Source organism: Camelus bactrianus, chromosome 14 (genome assembly GCF_048773025.1).
Source record: "Camelus bactrianus isolate YW-2024 breed Bactrian camel chromosome 14, ASM4877302v1, whole genome shotgun sequence".
NCBI lineage: Eukaryota > Metazoa > Chordata > Mammalia > Artiodactyla > Camelidae > Camelus > Camelus bactrianus.
In genome coordinates, this window is record NC_133552.1 from 63,740,174 (window position 1) to 63,758,351 (window position 18,178).

The following is an 18,178-nucleotide window of genomic DNA, read 5'->3' on the forward strand; positions in this document are numbered from 1 at the left end:
ATAAAATTTTAATGCCCTTCCTTTTTTATAAGTTAGTATTTGGAAATATTTTAATAGTGGTTGTTTATCATAAACCATAATAAACATTTTGCTTAACAGTGAAAAATCAGTAGCATCTTTGATCATCCAGTCTAAAGCAGCCACCCACCCACCCCACTTTCTCTTTGTAATAATTTTTTATTTATCAATCCATAATTGTCCTGCTTATTAATTTATTTTTCCCTTGTTTACTTCAGCCTTCTTTCAGAAGAGATAGTGACTGTTCATGGCTGTATCTCTAGAACCTAATAGAATGCCTGGCACATATTAAGTGCTTAATAAATACTTGTTGAATAAATTCTATTTGTGATGGTTAATTTTATGTTTGAACTTGGTTGGGCCAAGGGACCCAGATATGTGATCAAACATTACTCTGGATTTTCTGTGAGTGTTGTTGGATGAGATTAACATTGAAATCAATGGACTTTTTAAAATTTTATTCTTTATTGATGTGTAGTTGATTTACAATGTTAGTTTCAGGTGTACAACAAAGCGATTCAGTTATACATATACACACATGTATATACATATATTTTTAGATTCAGTCCTTTGCTGATTTAGGCAATGTGGGCAAAGTCAAAGGACCAAAGAGATTGGGAGACAGCATTTGAAACAAACATAACAGCAAAAGGTTGAAGTTCATAATACATAAGGAATTGAAACAAATCAGTAAGTAAAAATTTTTAAAAAGGAAAATTTGACATCATGGAAAAGTCAAAGACAAGAAAAAAAGATACTTGGTTTCACAAGTAATCAGGGAAATATTTTGAAAACAATTTTTGTATCCAAATAGACAAAAATGTAAAAGATAAATATTATCCAGTGTTGTTGAATATATAGGTACATGAGATTTTTAAGACCCTAGTAATGGGAGTCTAGTTTATATAGTCTCTCTGTTTTGCTTTATCGATAAAAATTTTAAGTTATCCACAGTGTTCCCAGCAGGCAGCCTTCTTTTTGAGAGAGCTGAAAATTAGAAATAATCCTTCTTATGTAGTAGAAAGGATGGAGAAGATGAATTATGGATCTAACCTACAAGTTTATGGATCCAAAAAAATGTCTGTAAATCTACTGTTTTAACAGTGGTTCTATTGAGAAGATAGGGATTGGAAGAAGTTGATTTTTTTTGTTATTGTGAGCCTATATTACTTTTGAAATTTTATGAGAAATAAAATTTCATTTTGAAATAATTATATATTCAGGGGAAGTTACCAAAAGTCTGCACAGGGAGATTCTTTATACTTTGCATTCAGTATCCCCAAAGGTAACGTCTTGCACACCTCTAGAATAGTATCAAACCGGGAGTTTGACATTGTACAATTCACAGAGCTTATTCAGATTTCATCAACCATACCTGCATTCATATCTGTGTGTGTGTAGTTCCATGTAGCTTTATCACATGTGTATAGTTATGTAACCACCTTTATAATGAAGATATAGGACTAATCTAGAATCACAGGCATCCCTCACACTACACCTGTGCAGCCACATCCTCTCTTCACACCCAAAATTTTCTTCTTAAAAAAATGTAGTGTAAAATTATGGAAAGAGAGCCATGATATGAAAAATTGTTACAGAGAAATTTTTTTGGAGAGGGAAAAGTTTACGGACATTTGTATGAGCATATGATGCTTTCAATTCAATTACTCATACCCTACTTCAAGTGTTCAGACTGAAAGTCTCATTCTCTAAACCAGACTTTGAAAGACACGGACAGACGAGACCTGTCAAGTTAATCATCCATCAACAGGTCACACACTCCAAGTTCCAGAACCTAAGTCAGTCCTTCTGAATTCCTTGTTGGAATCTCTATTCATTTAAACAAAAGATTTATGGGGGGAAGAGCATAGCTCAGTGGTAGAGTGCATGCTTAGCATGCAGGAGGTCCTGGCTCCAATCCCCAGTGCCTCCTCTGAAAAAGAAACCCCCCCCAAAACAGTAAAACCTAGTTACCTTCCCCTGCAAAAAAAAAAAAATAATAACAAAAGATTTATAAGAAAGCAGGGATATACCGTGATCGCCATTCTGTCAGCACCTACTTTTTACTTATTTTTACAAGAGGCAGCATTGGACAGAGGAATTCCTGCTATGCTCATGTGTCATTTGAGGTCCAGGGAACACGCGGGCCATTTGTGGCAGTGCCACTGTGATGGATTGGAATGGCCACCTTCTCAGGGTGAATTTAAAAAGATTTGTACAATGAGAAACCCATGTTGAGAAACTTCTCGAGTTGGCATTTTTTGGGTAATATGTTGTAAGACTTAATTTATCATTGCCATAAAGTGAAGGAACTAATAATTCTTCAGTCACTGCAGCTGCCAGTAGACATATACTGCTAATACAGCACAGAGACAGCCTCTTTGCTGATGACAAATGGTATGTTTTGCCTTTTGTCACTAATCCTCCTCGAATTGATCTTTGGATTTATTGTGTGATGGGATCTTACTCTTTTTCTTCTATATACAGATACGTACGATATTATGATTTATAAGAAATACATATTTTGTCTTCCTTTGTCCCATTTCTGGTATAGAGCGCCTGAAACCTTTGGAATTTCTGAAGTGATAGAGCAATAAAGGAGACTATTGCTATGTTAATGCTTTGGCTTTTGAAAAGTACCAAAGGATAAGGGCTGGTTGCCAACAAAAACAACCTTGTGATTATAGGAGTAGAACTTTTAGTGTCTCCCCATCCCCCTCCAGGAGAGGAAAAGAGGCTAGAGGTTAATTCTATCAACAGTGGCCAATGATTTAATCAATCAGGCCTATGCAATGAAGCCACCATAAAACCCAAAAAGATGGGGTTTGAAGCGTTTTCAAGTTGGTGAAGCAGATACTTCCACAAATCATCAAGCCCTGCCCCAAACTCCACGAGGACAGAAGCTCCTTTGTTTGGGAACCTGTTTTGAGCATCTCTTTATCAGGCTGCTGATTACCGTTCTTCACTATCCTTTGTAATAAACTGGTAGTCTACTGAGGAACCTGGCTTCCTGGGTCCTGTGAGTTGCTCCAGCAAATTAATTGGACCCATGGAGGGGGTTGTGGGAAGCTATGATTTATAGCCAGTTGGTCAGAAGCACAGGTGACAACCTGGACTTGTGATTGGCATCTGAAGTGAAGGCCAGTCTTATGGACTGAGCCCTTAACCTGAGGAATCTGGTCCTATCCCCGAGTAGATGGTGTCAGAATTGAGTTGAATTGTTGGACACCTGACTGGTGTGAGTGAATTGCTTGACGGTGTGGGGAGAACAACCATGCACTGGAATTGGAATCATTAATACACATTGTCCCAGCTCCACTCACTGAAACATGCAAACTTTCTCCAACTCTCTGCAGTCCCGGGTTGCAGATAAGTTTCCAGCCTGTTTATGCATCACTATGTGGTATGGTTCTGTTTTTCCCTTTCCTGCCACTAGTATCGCATGGTCTGAAATTCTATAGCATTGTAAACATTCTTGCTATATAGTGGGAAAGCTCACAATTCGTCCTTCCTTCAGAGTGTTTAATATTTCTTGGACTTTGCAGGTGAATACATTTCTTAGGAAAAGTTCATAAAGTGGGGCAGGGCATATTTTGGTCGACAGGCCATTGACTCTATATACTACATGGGGGAAAGTTGACATCTTTAATATTGAGTTTGCCAATCTGTGAATATGTGATATTTTTCAATTGAATTACTTTTTTAAAAGTTGCCTAACTTTCTGTATAAAGATCTTGTCCATTTTTGCTAGAATTAATTCCTCAAACAAGTACTTCATAGCTTTCAAAGCTACTGTGAATGCTATCTTGAAATAAACATTTTTATTTTTATTTTTTCTGTTGCTAGCTGGTACATTAAAATACAACTGAATTTAATAGTTTTGTATTTAGCAAATGCCACCTTTTCTTGTTAATTCCAACAACTTACCTGTAGATTCATTAAGATTTTCTGTGTACTGTAGCCTATCACCTGCTTTTAATGACAGTTTTATTTATTATTTTTCCATCCTTCAACTTCCTACCTCTTTTCCGGGTTGACTGTGCCAGCTCAGACTTCCAGCACTAGGCAGAACAGCAGTGTGTGATGTGGGAATTCGTATGTTGTTCCTAGTTTCAAAAGGAACGTTTTTAAATATAGTGGGTGAATAGTGGCCCCCCAAAGATTTGTCAAAGCCCTAACCTGTCTACTTAGAAATAGGGTCTTTATATAATATAATTAAAACTCTCAGGATGAGATCATCTTGGATTTAGAGTGAGCCCTAAATCCAAGGACAAATGTCTTTATGAAAGACAGAAAAGGAGGCGATACAGAGACACTCAGAGGGAAAGACCGTGTGAAGATGGAGGCAAAGATTGGATGGAGGTGTCTACAAGCCAAGGAATACCAAGGATTGCCAGCAGCCACCGGAAGCCGGGAGAGAGGCAAGGGGAGAGAGAGTCCAGGAGGCACCAACCCTGCCGACACCTTGGCCGTAGACTTCTGGTCTTCAGAACTAGGAGAGAATAAATTTCTTCCATGTCAAATTACCAGGTTTGTGATAATTTGCTCAGGCAGCCCTAGGGAACTCATACAGAAGATAACATAGAAGACTGACTTAGTGACCTGGGGATCGGGAAAGATTTTTTAAACAAGATATAAAGCACACCATCCATTAAAGAAAAAGATTGATATAGCCCTATACATTAAAATCATGTCTTTGAACATTAAAAGACACTGCAGTGAGAATTGAAGACACGCCATGAACTAGGAGGTATGCTGCAGATATAATCAACAAAGTACTAGCTCCAAAATATACTTTTATGAATCCACTAGGAAGCCAAACGATGTAGTAGGAAAATGAGCCAAAGTAAGTAAATCAATCAATCAATAAAAATTTATAGGAAAAGCAACACAAGTGGCTCATAACGATATGAAAAGATGGTCAGCTTCGTTAGTAATCAGAGAAATAAATATTAAAACAAGAGTTGTCATTCCACACCAATCAGATTAGCAAAAAATTAAAGAATAAAAGATCAGCAAAAATTTAAAAGTCTGCTAATATCAAGCGTTAGCAAGGAAGCAAAGCAATAGGAAATCTTGAACATCACTGGGAGAGAGTGTAAATTGTGACAATCAAGTTGAAAAGTTGTTTGACATTATCTAGTAAAATTGCAGAGGTACACGCTTTACAACGCAATAATTCCACTCCTAAGAAAATGTGGCCGAGAAACATAAATAAGAATAGGATTACCAGAAAAACAGAAACAACCTAAATGTCCATCTTCAGTAGAATGTGCAAAACAGTGATCGTCTTTGTACAATGTAATACTGTCTCCGTGTACAAATGAATGTACTGGCACTATACGCACCAACAGGCAAGTAATAGCAAAAACCCATTTATATAAATTTTAAAACAAAGCAAAATTAAACTGTGTTGCTTAGGGAAGTATAGGTAGGTGGTAAAACTCTAAATAAGGGCAAGGTAGGGGGAGGTATAGCTCAGTGGTAGAGCCCATGCTTAGCATGCAGAGGTCCTGGGTTCAATCCCCAGTACCTCTTTTTAAAATAATAATAATAATAATGATACATAAGGGCAAGGAAAAGATGATCACAGCCACCACAACAATGGCCAACTGGGAGCAGGTGAGACACGAGGCATTTCCAGGGAAGCAGCAGTGTTCTATTTCTGAACCCAGCTGGTAGTGTCAAAGCAAAACCAGACCTGGACAGTAGTTAAAGTGGTAAAGATAGATGTTATTCAGGACTATTGCAAAAGGGGGGAAGGGATCTCAGGACAGAACCTGCTCAGTTCTGAATGTAGCAAAGCCAAGTGGGAATTTATAGCCTAGGAGCAGGGTGGGGGGCAGTGGATGGGAAATTACTTAGAGGAAACATCCAGGGTTGTGGGGGGGAGTCTGGCTAATCTGACCTAAAAGGATTCTTACTGAAGTCATGCTGGAGGGATCAGACGTCACCTGGGGGGACAGAGGAGGACCAGGAACCGGATTAGATGGTGAGAGTGATCAGATATGGCGGATGGGGGATTCTTGCTACACAGACTTAGCAGGGTTCTTACTGAAACTAGACTTTAAATGGAAGTGCACAGAAGGAACTAGAAGGTTCAGGATTCTGATTAAAATTTGCCAAGCAAAGAATCTTTGTCAGTAGTTACATGGGTGTATTCTTAGAATTATTTTTAAGCTGCATATGTTTTATAGCCTTTTGTATATATGATACATTCCACAATTTGAAAAATTTGTAACAGATGACCTAACTGGAAGACGGGTGGAAGGGAAACTAGTAGGAAAGGAATTTGTGGGGACATACGTTACAGTTCAGTGTTAGGATTTCTAGTTTCTGCTTAATCCCCTTAATCACATTCCAGGGTAATTTTTCATTCAGTTATTCATTCATCCATTCACTACTTATTGAGTCTTTGTAGTTGCAGGCACTTTTTTAAACAGAAGAGTGTATAGTTGCTTAAAACCTGGTCAGGGAGAAAAATGATTTGGATCACGACCACACAGCGTGGTAAATGCAATGATACGAGTGTACAGATGGGAGGACTCAGGGGCATGACTCCTGAAATGAGCACTGAAGCATATCTAAGCCAGACGGAGAGGGTCATGGCATTCCAGACCAAGGGAAAGCATCTACAAGGAAGGTAAGGAACAAAACACTGAAGCAGCAGTAAAGGGTTGGTTTTGCTGGACTAGAGGGTACATATTAGGAAGCAGTGAGGGATTTGATTAAAGATCTGGGGAAACAGAAGCGGACTCACAGACATAGAAAACAAACTTATGGATACCAGGAGGGAAGGGAGGTGTGGAGGGATAAACTGGGAGTTCGAGATTTGCAGATACTGACTACTACACATAAAACAGATAAACAAAAAGGTCCTACTATATAGCACAGGGAACTATATTCAATATCTTGTAATAACCTATACTGAGAAAGAACATGGAAAGGAATATATATGTATAACTGAATCACTACGCTGTACACCAGAAACTAACACAACATTGTAAATTGACTGCATTTCAATTAAAAAAAAAAAGGCAGAGGGCAGGTTATGAAAGGCCTTGTCAGAATCATTAGAATTAGGTTTGGCTGTGAGTGACTGATTATCCAAAATAACAGTGTAAACAAGACAGAGGTTTAGTGCTTTGTCATGTGAACCACGTGTCTGGGTAGGTGGTGGCTTCTGTGATGCTTTGTTCACACTGAGTCCAAGATCCAGACACCCTCTCTTTTTACTGCTCCGTGGTGCAAACACAGCTAATGACTAGCACAACACAGGCTTTTAAAATAAAAGTGATTTTATTATAAAATTCTAAAAACGTGCTTCAAAGGACAGTCACGGGAATACTGCATAATAAGAAGGAACATATCTTCATAATCCAAGCAATCACATAGCAGATTTTACATTGTCCATGGAATTAATATTTAAAAGACATTCTTCTTCTTTTCAGTTAAGAAGAGTCTTCAGAGCACCATTATTTGAAAGGAAGGTATTTTGCACATTAGAGTTCATCTTTGGTCTGCAATTAAGAAATAATATTTAGAAACATCAAGAAGTCTTCTATGAGTCTAGATGATTACATTAGTTTCTTAATTGTTTTCCCTTAAAGATCAAAGAAGGAAAAAAAATAGCCAAGTTACTGCTAGAGGCTTTTAGGACCTGGGACTATTACTGGAATCACCCAAGGGTAAGTCACATTGATGGGGAACCTGATGGGGGTCCCTTTCATTTCTGGCAGTTTCTGCTTCATCACTGGCTTTAACTGATTTTATGGTCCGACAGCGCTGAGAGGGGTTTGCACTGATGGTGCACTGCTTGAGGGCCAGTTAGCGGCAGAGCAGTCCTCCGACAAACCAGAACAAAATGAAACAAAACAAAGCTGATTCGTATCATGTGCTGTTGTCATGGTGTAAATGCTCCCACCAGGTGGATCCCAAGCTACCAACACTTAACCGCTGTGCAAAATTCCTAAATTTCACAATCAGTGAGCCCATAAAAGTTGGTTCCATCACACCACAGGGACTAGGAGTCACCTTGTTCCTTTTAAACCCCCTTGAGAGGCAGATGTAATAACTATCATCTTTGGGTTCAAAGTCACCGTTTTGAGTTTGTCTGTTCTGAGATCTGACGAGGTTGCTTGAGATAATGTCAAGCCAGCATATTACATATATGAATATATACATAATTTTATATAATATATATTCCTTTAAGCAAAAAACAACTATAATCAAAACAACCCTCCCCTGCCACACTGTCTTTCTACACAACTATGCACACAATTTGAGAATGATATACTGGTTTTGGGTCCTTGTTTTGCTATAATCCAGATAGAGGATTCTGAGCTAAAGTCTTCTTTGGGCTCAGTTTTCTTAACTGTAAAATGAAGGCATTTACTGAGTGACCTCTGCCAAGGTCCTCTTCAGCCTAGCAAGTCCATACATGAATCTGCCTCTTACAAAGGAAATCAGTACGTGGAGTATCAACAGAGACTGCTTTCAAATGAATAATCCGTTCACATGAATAATCATGGTTATATATTTTTTTCATTTCTAAATTGGGATGATGAACTTGGCAGAAGCTCTTTTACAGGGAGATGAGGCTATGAGATGACACATGTGAAAATACTTCACAAACTGTAATTATTCAATCTGATCTGAATTCTCACAATAAAACAGGCTTCCCTCCGCTTTGCTGGGAGCCCCGTGTGTTCTCAGTTCACTGCATCTTAGCACCCATCTTTTGCCTCTTTGGAATCTATTATAACTGAATCTGGTAGAACGAATTGCTTGGAGGCGCCAAGAGGAATTCGGGTAGTTGTTGCCTGGCTGAGTTAAGAAATAAGGACTTAGATCACTGTCAGTTCTTACTCTGACGTGGGTCAGAAGGTCAGCTCTGGTTACCTTCTTCCTGTGGCACGTGCAAGGAAAGAGGTCATCTTCAGTCTGTGGTTCCACTCTCTTCATGCCCTCTCGGATTTGGGGCTCACTCACTTGTAAACTGGCATATTCCTGTGTCGGCAACAGTACAAAAGTATGTCTGATATAATGCTTAGCAAGTTCCATACGCTGGAGTTTGCTCGAACGCGGTCCATTTCACTCACGTGTCAAGTTGTGATGTGCAGAGTCCTCCCTACTTAAGCACCCCACAGAGCTTCTGAGAAGCCGTTGTCCTCCGGGCACGGGCTGCCTAGTGTAATAGACCACTCCTTATTCCATCCTTCATTTATATGACTTCTATGGTTGTATGGTTGTGTGTGTGTGTGTTGTGTGTTTTCCACCTTCTGCCGCGTAGTGAAAGTAACTGTGCTCACCATCTTCCCTAGACTGAGAATCTGAGGACTGACCATGCCTGCCGGACCCACCACATCTTGTACAGCCTCAGTTGCACCTTCATTCCTCATGTGTTTGCTCTGTGCTGGGCTCCGGGCCAGGTGCTTATGCTTATACTTGAGTTGAATGAATGAACTCTACCTTGTGGGTCTCTAGGAATTCAGATAGTAAACACCTGTGGCTCCTTCAGTCTACACATTTCACATCCCCTAGGAAAGGTTATAAAGGGGGAGGGGCCAGTGCAGACCAGAAAAAGACCAATTTTGTTCTGTAGCAGTGTCTAAGACTGGGGGCTTAATATTTTCAATTCTGAAATTAAAAAAAAAATCTTAACTTAGATCTAGCACTATTATTTGCCAAGTACCTGTTTCCCAGAGCATTTTTTTTAAAGAACTTTTCAAATTGTCAGATATGCTTTGATTACAATCCTTAAATGCATGAAAATATTTTCCAAGAAAAGTCATGGCTCATTTGGGGTCAGTACAACCAGTCCAAACATGCTTTGCACTGTTTAGACAAGGAAGTGGTGAGGCAGCAGCAAAGTTGTGCAAAGAGGAAATACAGATCCGTGCACAGTACCTTTGGAGGATCAGACGCCAATTTCCTCACCACATACCATATGCTTCTAACAGTGATACTTTTCCCTCAATGCTGTAGCATTCTCCATTAGCTGATCTTTGGTTTCCTATTATTTTCATTATTCTTTGATATTTGTCCCTGATTTTTGCCTACAGAGCTATACACATACCCCTTTAATTAATTCACTTTGAGAAATTAAGTGAAATATTCCTTGCTATTAACAGAACTGACCATTACAAGTTGTATGTCTACTTTCTTAGAAAATACTGACCTGGAAAAGTTTAAAATAATAGCAGAATATATCATCACCCATGAGATTATTTCTTGCAAATTCTTGTCCTGTTTTTGCTATCTTCTTTGCCTATGGGAACAAAAATAATATCCCTTTCATGAAACATACTTTTCCCCATATGGACACATGCTAACTGATCTTCAGAGTACATTTTAGTGGGAAAATAGTGGGGAAAATATCTTTGGGGTCTTACGTGGTAAAAGGAACATTTAACAGAATATGTTTGTTCCAATTAAAGGGATGTTTCTGAGAAGTTTTGAAAGTCTGAGAAGTCATATTGGATCTCCTGGAATTAGCTTCTCTTGGAAAGAAAAGGTAAACATTAAATGAAGTAACAATAACTTTGTAAATTCAAGATGAAGCTTAATGCACTGCTTAACAATTTTCATCAGAGAATTAGTTTCAAGTTTATTTCATGAATCTCTCATTTTAATCCATTGCACAGTCAGTTTTCCTCCTGCCATACTGGCCATCTTAATTTTCACATTGAGAGTAGAGTGAAGCAGAGCTAGAGGCTCAGGTCAAACTGCCTAGACGACAGCATAATCAAGGCCAAGGTTTAGCTTTTAGTTTCATGTGCACGGTGGACAGTTAACCAAGTCACAACACCTGTGTTCACCCTGAAGGGAACTGTGCTGTCCATGGAGAGGTGGCTTCCCATTTACAGGTGAGGGTCTACATGTGCCTGAATGCTTCCCAGGCACAGGACCTTGAAAACGAACCCATGATATTGGGCTACAAAGAGACTGACCTTACCTCCTCATCGTGATCTTTTGCCCATTGAAGTTTTTCTAGGAGGTCGCTCAGGTTGCTTTTAACTGGAATGTAGTGTTTCCAGGGCTGCAGCTCGTTATAAAAGTGTTCATAGTAGATGGAGTCCTGCTTCAGGACGACACTGTCGCCCACCAGCAGATATGGCAGGCGGTACGCAGCGACAGTGCCGTCTACATTTATCTGATACTTATGCTGCAAAACAGCAATATCGGATAAGAGCCTCCACTAAATTTCTCTTTTTCCACTCTCTTTATTCTCCTCTTCTTTCCACACATAAAGCCTCACTATCCTCAGATACAAACCGGCCAGATTTTGCCCTTGGCCTCCACCAGTCAGTGAGTGCTACTGCATCCAATACGCACACCTGGACCTAAAGGCATATTTTGATGGTCTCCCAAATTTCACAAAGGGGCCATGAGGCTAAGGCTGGAGCAGCCAATAAAATTACAAAATTGTTGTCCTAAGGCTACAACCTAAGGGAAGACAGATTTTTCTTTTTTATTGAAGTATAGTCAGTTTAAAAAAAAAAAAGCCTACAAAAATAAACCCCAAACAATTAACAAAATGGCAATAAGAACATACTTATCAATAATTACCTTAAATGTAAATGGATTAAATTCTCCAACCAAAAGACACAGACTGGCTGAATGGATACAAAAACAAGACCCATATATATGCTGTCTACAAGAGACCTACTTCAGAGCTAGCTGAAAGTAAGGGGATGGAAAAAGACATTCCATGCAAATGGAAGCCAAAAGAAAGCTGGAGTATCATACAAAATAGACTTTAAAATGAAGAATAGTCAGTTTATAATGTGTCAATTTCTGGTGTACAGCATCATGTTTCAGTCATACACGTATATACATATATTCCTTTTCATACTCTTTCACTATAGGTTACTACAAGATATTGACTATAGAGGAAACATACATTTATCATGACTATGTAATCACTTTACTACTTTATCAACGGCACATTCTATGCTGTGTTAACCGTACCTTTAAAACATCAGATGACCACACACACGTCTTAAGGAAATTAACAAGCTCTGGGGCAAGAACATCTATGACAAAATGGTTATAGCACTGTGGCAGTCAACAGTCTTTAGCTGTAGCAAATTCAACAAGCAGAAATAAAGCAAAGGTATATGACAGAAGACTCTGAGGGGGGATGGCTGGTATCAGTTCTCTTTGGTTATGATCATTTCTTTTGAAAATTTCTGTGATATGTGTATGGAAAAGACACCAAGAAGTCAACTTATGGCTTTCTTTAGGTCTTCCTGCCGCCATGTTACCCATGGAAAGAAAATCTGGCCATCTACAGCACAGACAGAGCTTGCTAATCACGTGCCTTCCCACCTGCAGAAGACAGCTGACTATCTTTTGGCCTACTTTTCTCTCTGCCACACGGGACTCCAAAAACCACACAGTGGTCTAGAGATCAGGGCAGTATCCTACTGCCTGGAAAAGGGAGTTGTTAGAAAAAGGATCGACCCTGGGAAATGTGAACAATCCACATTCTAGACACAGAAAGCACTCCCTAATCCCCAGGGTTCCTGGGCAGAACATCTAGATAGATTCCAAGTCATTTCCCTACCAGAGGTCTGATAAGAGACACATGGTTTATATTTCTTCTTTAGACCATTGTGATGCTATGGCTCTGGGGAGAAATATTTGTAAAATCACTTGTATGTATTTATTAACAAAAAAGGATCTGGAGCCAAAATGTGCTTCTCTTGAGGGTCAGCTGGGGGAAAAATTAGAGCTCTACCCAGGTCCCAAACTCCCTTGATGCGTATTTAATGTCAGGTCTAGAAACTGAGCATAACCCAGGTTATTCAAACAGTGTCCGGGGCCCCGTGCCTTGAAGTTCACTACATTTTGCGCTCACCTCTCCCACTCCTTGTAATTTATAGGCCTCGATTTCCCTCCCCAAAATGAAGGTATTTGGAAAAACAGAAAAGATTTGCCACAGGTGATATCATACCTTGAAGAAATCAAAGAATGAAATGTGCTTCACAAGGGGCCCATACAGGCTTTCGTCGTGTTTAAAGAAGAAAAAGTTGGTGAAAGCAGCATCTATAAGTTCCGGGTGTTTTCTGCTCAGTTTCACCAGCTCGAGTCTCTCCTTTCGGCTGTCTCGCCCTCTCCAGACAGCTGTGGAGTTTTTGCTTTCCCAGGGAGGCCCCGTGTTAGCTTGCACAGACATCATATCCAGACTCACTCTGGAAGACAGAAAGTGCAACAGATTCTTCCCCTGCACCATCACATCGCAAAGGTCACTGGGAAAGAACTCACCAAGGAAAGGAAACCAAGGCTCTGGGTCTCTTCGACCCGGGTCTCTCACCGGCCCATGGTTTCTAGAACGGAGTCAGTCAGGTCATAGGTAGGCATCACGATATCCTTGGAATCCGTGGAGCCACACCAGGAAAAGATGGGATGGATGTGTGAACTGGATTTCTTTTTTTCCAAAGGCCAGTCTCCTAAGTTAACAAAAAACTCCACATCTGGCATCTTCACCTGGGAAAAGAAAGCCAAGGGCTGATTCACATTTCTTGAATCGGATAATTCCTTCTATTTATCAGTGAGCTGGGAAAGGCTGGCTCGAGCACGCGGCCTTTCGTGGCCACAGAAGAATGGAAGACGTGAAGATACCCAGGGATGATGCCACGTGGTGGCAGAGAGAGTGGAGTGGTGCACCTGCAAACCGAGAAAACCCAAGGATTGCTGGGTACCCCCGGAAACTAGAAGAGCCTAGAGAGGACTCCCCGCTACAGGTTTTAGAGGGAGCATGGCCCTGCTGACACCCTGATTTTGGACTTCTAGCCTCCAGAATTGTGAGAAAATAACTTTCTGTTGTTTTGAGCCACTCAGTTCACATGCTTTGTCACAGCATTCCTAGGAGACTAACACAGGTGTCCTACATGACATAAAACCTCAGAAGACTATCACGGTACTTCAGGCTCCAGGACAGAACACCCCTGAAATTTCTCTTATTTTTATTTTTAAAAATTATATTGTAGAATCTGGGCTTAGACTGTCCATTATACATAGGCGAGAATAGAAAAGAAATACTTACTTTTCTAGTCAAAGAAAGTAGTATGGCATCCATGAAAATTCTAAAACCTACATGTTCACCATGAGTCTTGATATAAACCTGGAAGAGAATTGAATGTTTATTCTGTTAGTCTAAGAGAACTGGCTGACTTCGCTGAGATAAAGCTGATCAAAGTGATCCGTAGAGTGATTTTTTAATAAAACTACATAGCTGGTTGTAGTCAAGTGGTCAAAGCCAAAATCACTAAGACAAACAAGCAAACCTCAGTCATGAACTGTACCTTGTTATCCTTCAAGGTATAATGACATAAGCTCTGTCTTTGTCCAAATCTTTTCGGGATTTCTGCTGCAATCTTTTCTGGATCAACGGTAGGGAAATGTGCCAGATCTCTCTGAATCTGAGTAATGGTTTCCGGGCAGTTCATCTCCCGAAGCCAGGCTGCACTGTCTTCCAAAGGACAGTCACAATTCTCATGGTAAACCGGCCCTAATGACACATGAGGAACAAAATATACAGTATTAACTTCACTTGGCATTTGAAACATGTAACAAATACCCATAATAGGACTTCACACATTTTGCCTAGATGGGAAGGGCATTTTGATGGGAAAAATATTTTAAAAAGAAAAACATTTTAAAAAGAAAAACATTTTTATTACACTGCGGTATCGCTAGCAAGTCTGTTCTGACCGCACTTTACAGTTAAGTCTTAGGATATTTTCACAGTCAGGCCCTCTTGGTACAAGTTCAAAAGAAAGCCAATGGTACTACTTTTCTGCTCTCAGTGGCTACCAGAGTCCATTATTCTTTATCTTCTGTGTACTTAAGAATAACCAAACATTGGTAAAACATAAAAAAGGAAGAGTAAGTGTTTTAATGAAAGACAAAAATGATAAGAAATTAGAATTTCAATGGTCTATGATACAAGCAAGTTCTTAAAGTGTCTAAGCTACTCTTCTCAATGGATAATACAGTCGATACAGGTAAAGCCTCCTTCCTGTGTTTGCTATTTTTGTGAAGAATTATAAAGAAGCCAAGTAATCTGCGAAACACTCATTCACTAATATTATAATGAATTACATTTACAGAAATAATACTAATATAACATAATACTAACAGAATCTGAATTGACATTTTATTGTCATTTATTTTTCTAATTCTCAGATTGTCACCTGACCTAGGCAGTAGTAGACACTGGGATACCTTTTGAAGGTTTAGCAGGTTATATGGTACGAGGTGGTCCTGGTGGAGTGTGGGAAAGACATCTAGACATTTTTTGAAAAACATTTGCCTTTCTTGTGGCAGGGGGACAAGGAAGATTTGTGTGTCTGTACAAACACCGCTTTTCTAGTATTTGAGGGTGCTGTCTCCACTGAGAGGAAATGATATGGCTCTAGGTAAGAAAGCTGTACTCTCATCCTCTGTCAGAACACATCAGAGGATTTCTTGGGAAAACTAGTAGTGAAACAAAGACAAAAAACCACAGTCAACTTCCACTCTCTCTCTTTCTGAAGTGATTGACCAAATTTCAATAACATTTGTCAGTTACTTAAATCACACATCTCTAATTAAGAAAGAGCCATCTATGACCGTGTGTATACGGCTGGATTCTTCTTGCTAATGTTGTGTCTTCAAGGAGCAAATTCTCTATCAATATGTTCTTTCCTCTTTCGCCAATTATAATTTCCATTCAAATCTTGCATTTCTCTCTTTTACCAGGAATCTCAGTTCAAGTAGGAGATGTGCATTTTTTTTTCAGTGAAAAAAATAGCATGCTAACTTGTTTTTATTGATTGAAAGACATTCATTATTGTATTCAAATACTGTTGTTTTAAAATTATGTTCCAAATGACCTTTCAAAATATATGGAGATTTGGCTACATGTTGGCCTTGGAATTTAACTTCTATCTTCAGATTTTTGTAGCTTGCATACATCCTGTATCTTACTATGAAGGACCCATCTTTTCGGTCTAAAACCTGGACTCCAACTCTAGTGAATTGCTCATCTGGTGCTGAGATTTTAATCTGGAACACCTTTTCACCCGGAGAAGATGTGAATCTGTGATGGGAAGAACAGTAAGATATAAAGATTATTTTAACAAACGTACAAAGATTATGTTCTCCAGTCTGTGAACCTTAATCTTCTCTCCCACATCCTCCCCTAACATGTTTGCTTCTCTGTCCTTATGCTTTTAGTACCAGAATGAATATGACAAAACAGACATTAAAAAAATAAAAAAGAAGAGGATGACAATGGCCAAGATAATATAAAACAGTTTCATTAGAAAATTGCAAAGAACAACAAGTTCATACTGTATAGCACAGGGTAATACATTCAATATCTTGTAGTAATTTATGGTGAAAAAAATATGAAAATGAATATATGTATGTTCCTATATGACTGAAGCATTATGCTGTACACCAGAAGTTGACACATTGTAAACTGACTATACTTCAATTAAAAAACTATATATAAATATATATATATAGAAAAAAAAGAAAATTGCAAGGGAATATGTTAAGACTACTAATCTATGTAAACATAGAACATACTTACACTTATGCATTTCATATATAAACACAGTCTCATCAAACTACTACTTACTTCATGCCCATCACATCTGGAAATTTGTGATCAAATACTGCCTCTAAAGATAATGATTTTCTGACAAATCACTCTCAGTGATTCGTTAAGAAATCAGTATTGTAAATCATGCTCAGCCATGGGCAAAAGCTACGAGGTGGTATATCATGTAAGTGATGTTGTAAAAAAGTTTTTTCTTTTGAGTGAGTGCTCTTGGTGTTAAGATTAAGATGGTATTTAGTTTCCCCCATTGCACTATTTATAGCCAAGTGACAAAAATTTATAACCTTCCTTTTCTTTGCTTTGGAAAACATTCCTAAGATTTTTTTGCCTGCCAAATATACGTAGTCAGCATCCACAAAAAAAAAAAAAAAAAAAGGTAGTCATTTCAGAAGTACGTGAATGCTATAAAAATTTTTAAGTATAATTTTAATTGTTGAATTCCATGGAATGACATAAAGTTGTAACAAACACACAAGGGATTCACATTTTGGTATTTTCCCTCTCAACTATAAAGTTGCAAATAGTGCTGTAGTTCTCTATTTCAGTTTCAAAGCAGCTTACCTGCATGTCTACCTAAAAACAGAGGGCAGCACCAGAGAAAGCTGAAACCAACCAGTTTCTAACAAGTGGGTTTAAATCCTTGTAACAGGTTATGCAGAAGGACTTAGAAAATACTTCCAGCAAAGTGCAGGGGTTTGTTCCAGCCATGTGGGAATCCCTATCAAAACAGCCAGGAGAAAAGCTTATTCAAAATTATTTCGAAAGCTACAGAGAATAATGGATTGGGACGGGGTAAGACTGTTAAAATCAGATGTGAATAGCACCCAAATGTCCTGGATTTTAAACTGCTATTTAGAAATGAGTTCTTGGGTGGATAACACGTGAGGGAAGAAACAGTAAGTTTTAACCGCATCCCCAAATAGTCGGCGAGCCATTTCTCGACTTACTTATTTCCTGATGTGTCCACCGCCTGAATATAGAAATAGCGCGCGGGAAGGACGACCGCTGCTTTCAGCCCCGGTCCCCATATTTCGCTTCTCTCCGGGCTCAGTAGCCCCTCTCCGCCGGTCTCGGCCAAGGCTGGAACTGTCCCCAGAAAGAAGCAGTAAAGCAGCAAAATGCTAAACATTTACAAGATGGATTCAAAATGATCCACGGATAAATGAAGGGTAAGAGGTGGACGGAGCCAGCCGCGGCTTGGGCAGAGGCACGTCGGCCGATCGCAGCTGCAGACGCGGCTCCAAGAGGGGTCCTTTGCTGGGCTGGACTGGAGCGTGGGTCTCCCCAGGAAAATCACAACCGGAGCTCTGGCTGGTCCAGCTGAAGGATGCCAGCAGTTCTGCTGAAATGGGCAAGAACCACGTTGCTCCTCTTCCTCTGGACAATGACAAACTTACGCTGCTTCTGTAACTGGAGCATCATTGGGGGGCGAATCCGCCTCAGCTTCCAGCCCAAGGTGCAGGGCGAGGGGATTGGCCCGCGCGTCGGCCCGGGCTGAGTAAAGCCTTCTCCAAGTGGATGGCGGGGTGGATACGCGTCCGG

The 18,178-nt window shown here is 39.6% G+C and overlaps 1 protein-coding gene across 6 annotated transcripts; it reads right to left on the reverse strand.

The window, feature by feature from the left end:
- Positions 1-7,298: 7,298 nt before the first annotated feature.
- Positions 7,299-18,093, reverse strand: POGLUT2 (protein O-glucosyltransferase 2). 6 transcript variants are annotated; one of them, XM_045518839.2, is made up of 11 exons: positions 17,584-17,709; positions 17,198-17,354; positions 15,903-16,108; positions 14,331-14,536; positions 14,072-14,149; positions 13,340-13,512; positions 12,980-13,217; positions 10,976-11,185; positions 10,199-10,288; positions 8,887-9,027; positions 7,299-7,538 (listed from the first exon to the last, which is right to left on the reverse strand). In XM_045518839.2, the coding sequence occupies exons 3-11, from the start codon at positions 15,982-15,984 to the stop codon at positions 7,521-7,523; spliced, it is 1,236 nt and encodes a 411-aa protein (XP_045374795.1). In that variant the 5' UTR covers positions 15,985-16,108; positions 17,198-17,354; positions 17,584-17,709; the 3' UTR covers positions 7,299-7,520. The 6 variants fall into 6 exon arrangements, 5 of the variants coding, with proteins under 5 accessions (XP_045374795.1, XP_010956320.1, XP_010956319.1 ...); XR_012511763.1 differs by lacking the exon at positions 17,198-17,354 and having other exon boundaries at positions 8,920-9,205; positions 17,584-18,093; XM_010958018.3 differs by lacking the exon at positions 17,198-17,354 and having other exon boundaries at positions 8,920-9,027; positions 17,584-18,093.
- Between the last annotated feature and the right edge of the window lie 85 nt (positions 18,094-18,178).

Excerpts from the sequence above, each read along its gene's own strand:
- POGLUT2 (XM_010958017.3), bottom strand. The coding sequence starts at position 17,765 with ATGTTTAGCATTTTGCTGCTTTACTGCTTCTTTCTGGGGACAGTTCCA. Across the intron at positions 13,218-13,339 it reads GTTCTAGAAACCATGGGCCG|AGTGAGTCTGGATATGATGT; the intron begins GTGAGAGACCCG and ends TCTGTCTTCCAG. Across the intron at positions 9,028-10,198 it reads ATTATTTTAAACTTTTCCAG|GAATATGCCAGTTTACAAGT; the intron begins GTCAGTATTTTC and ends TTGCCGACACAG.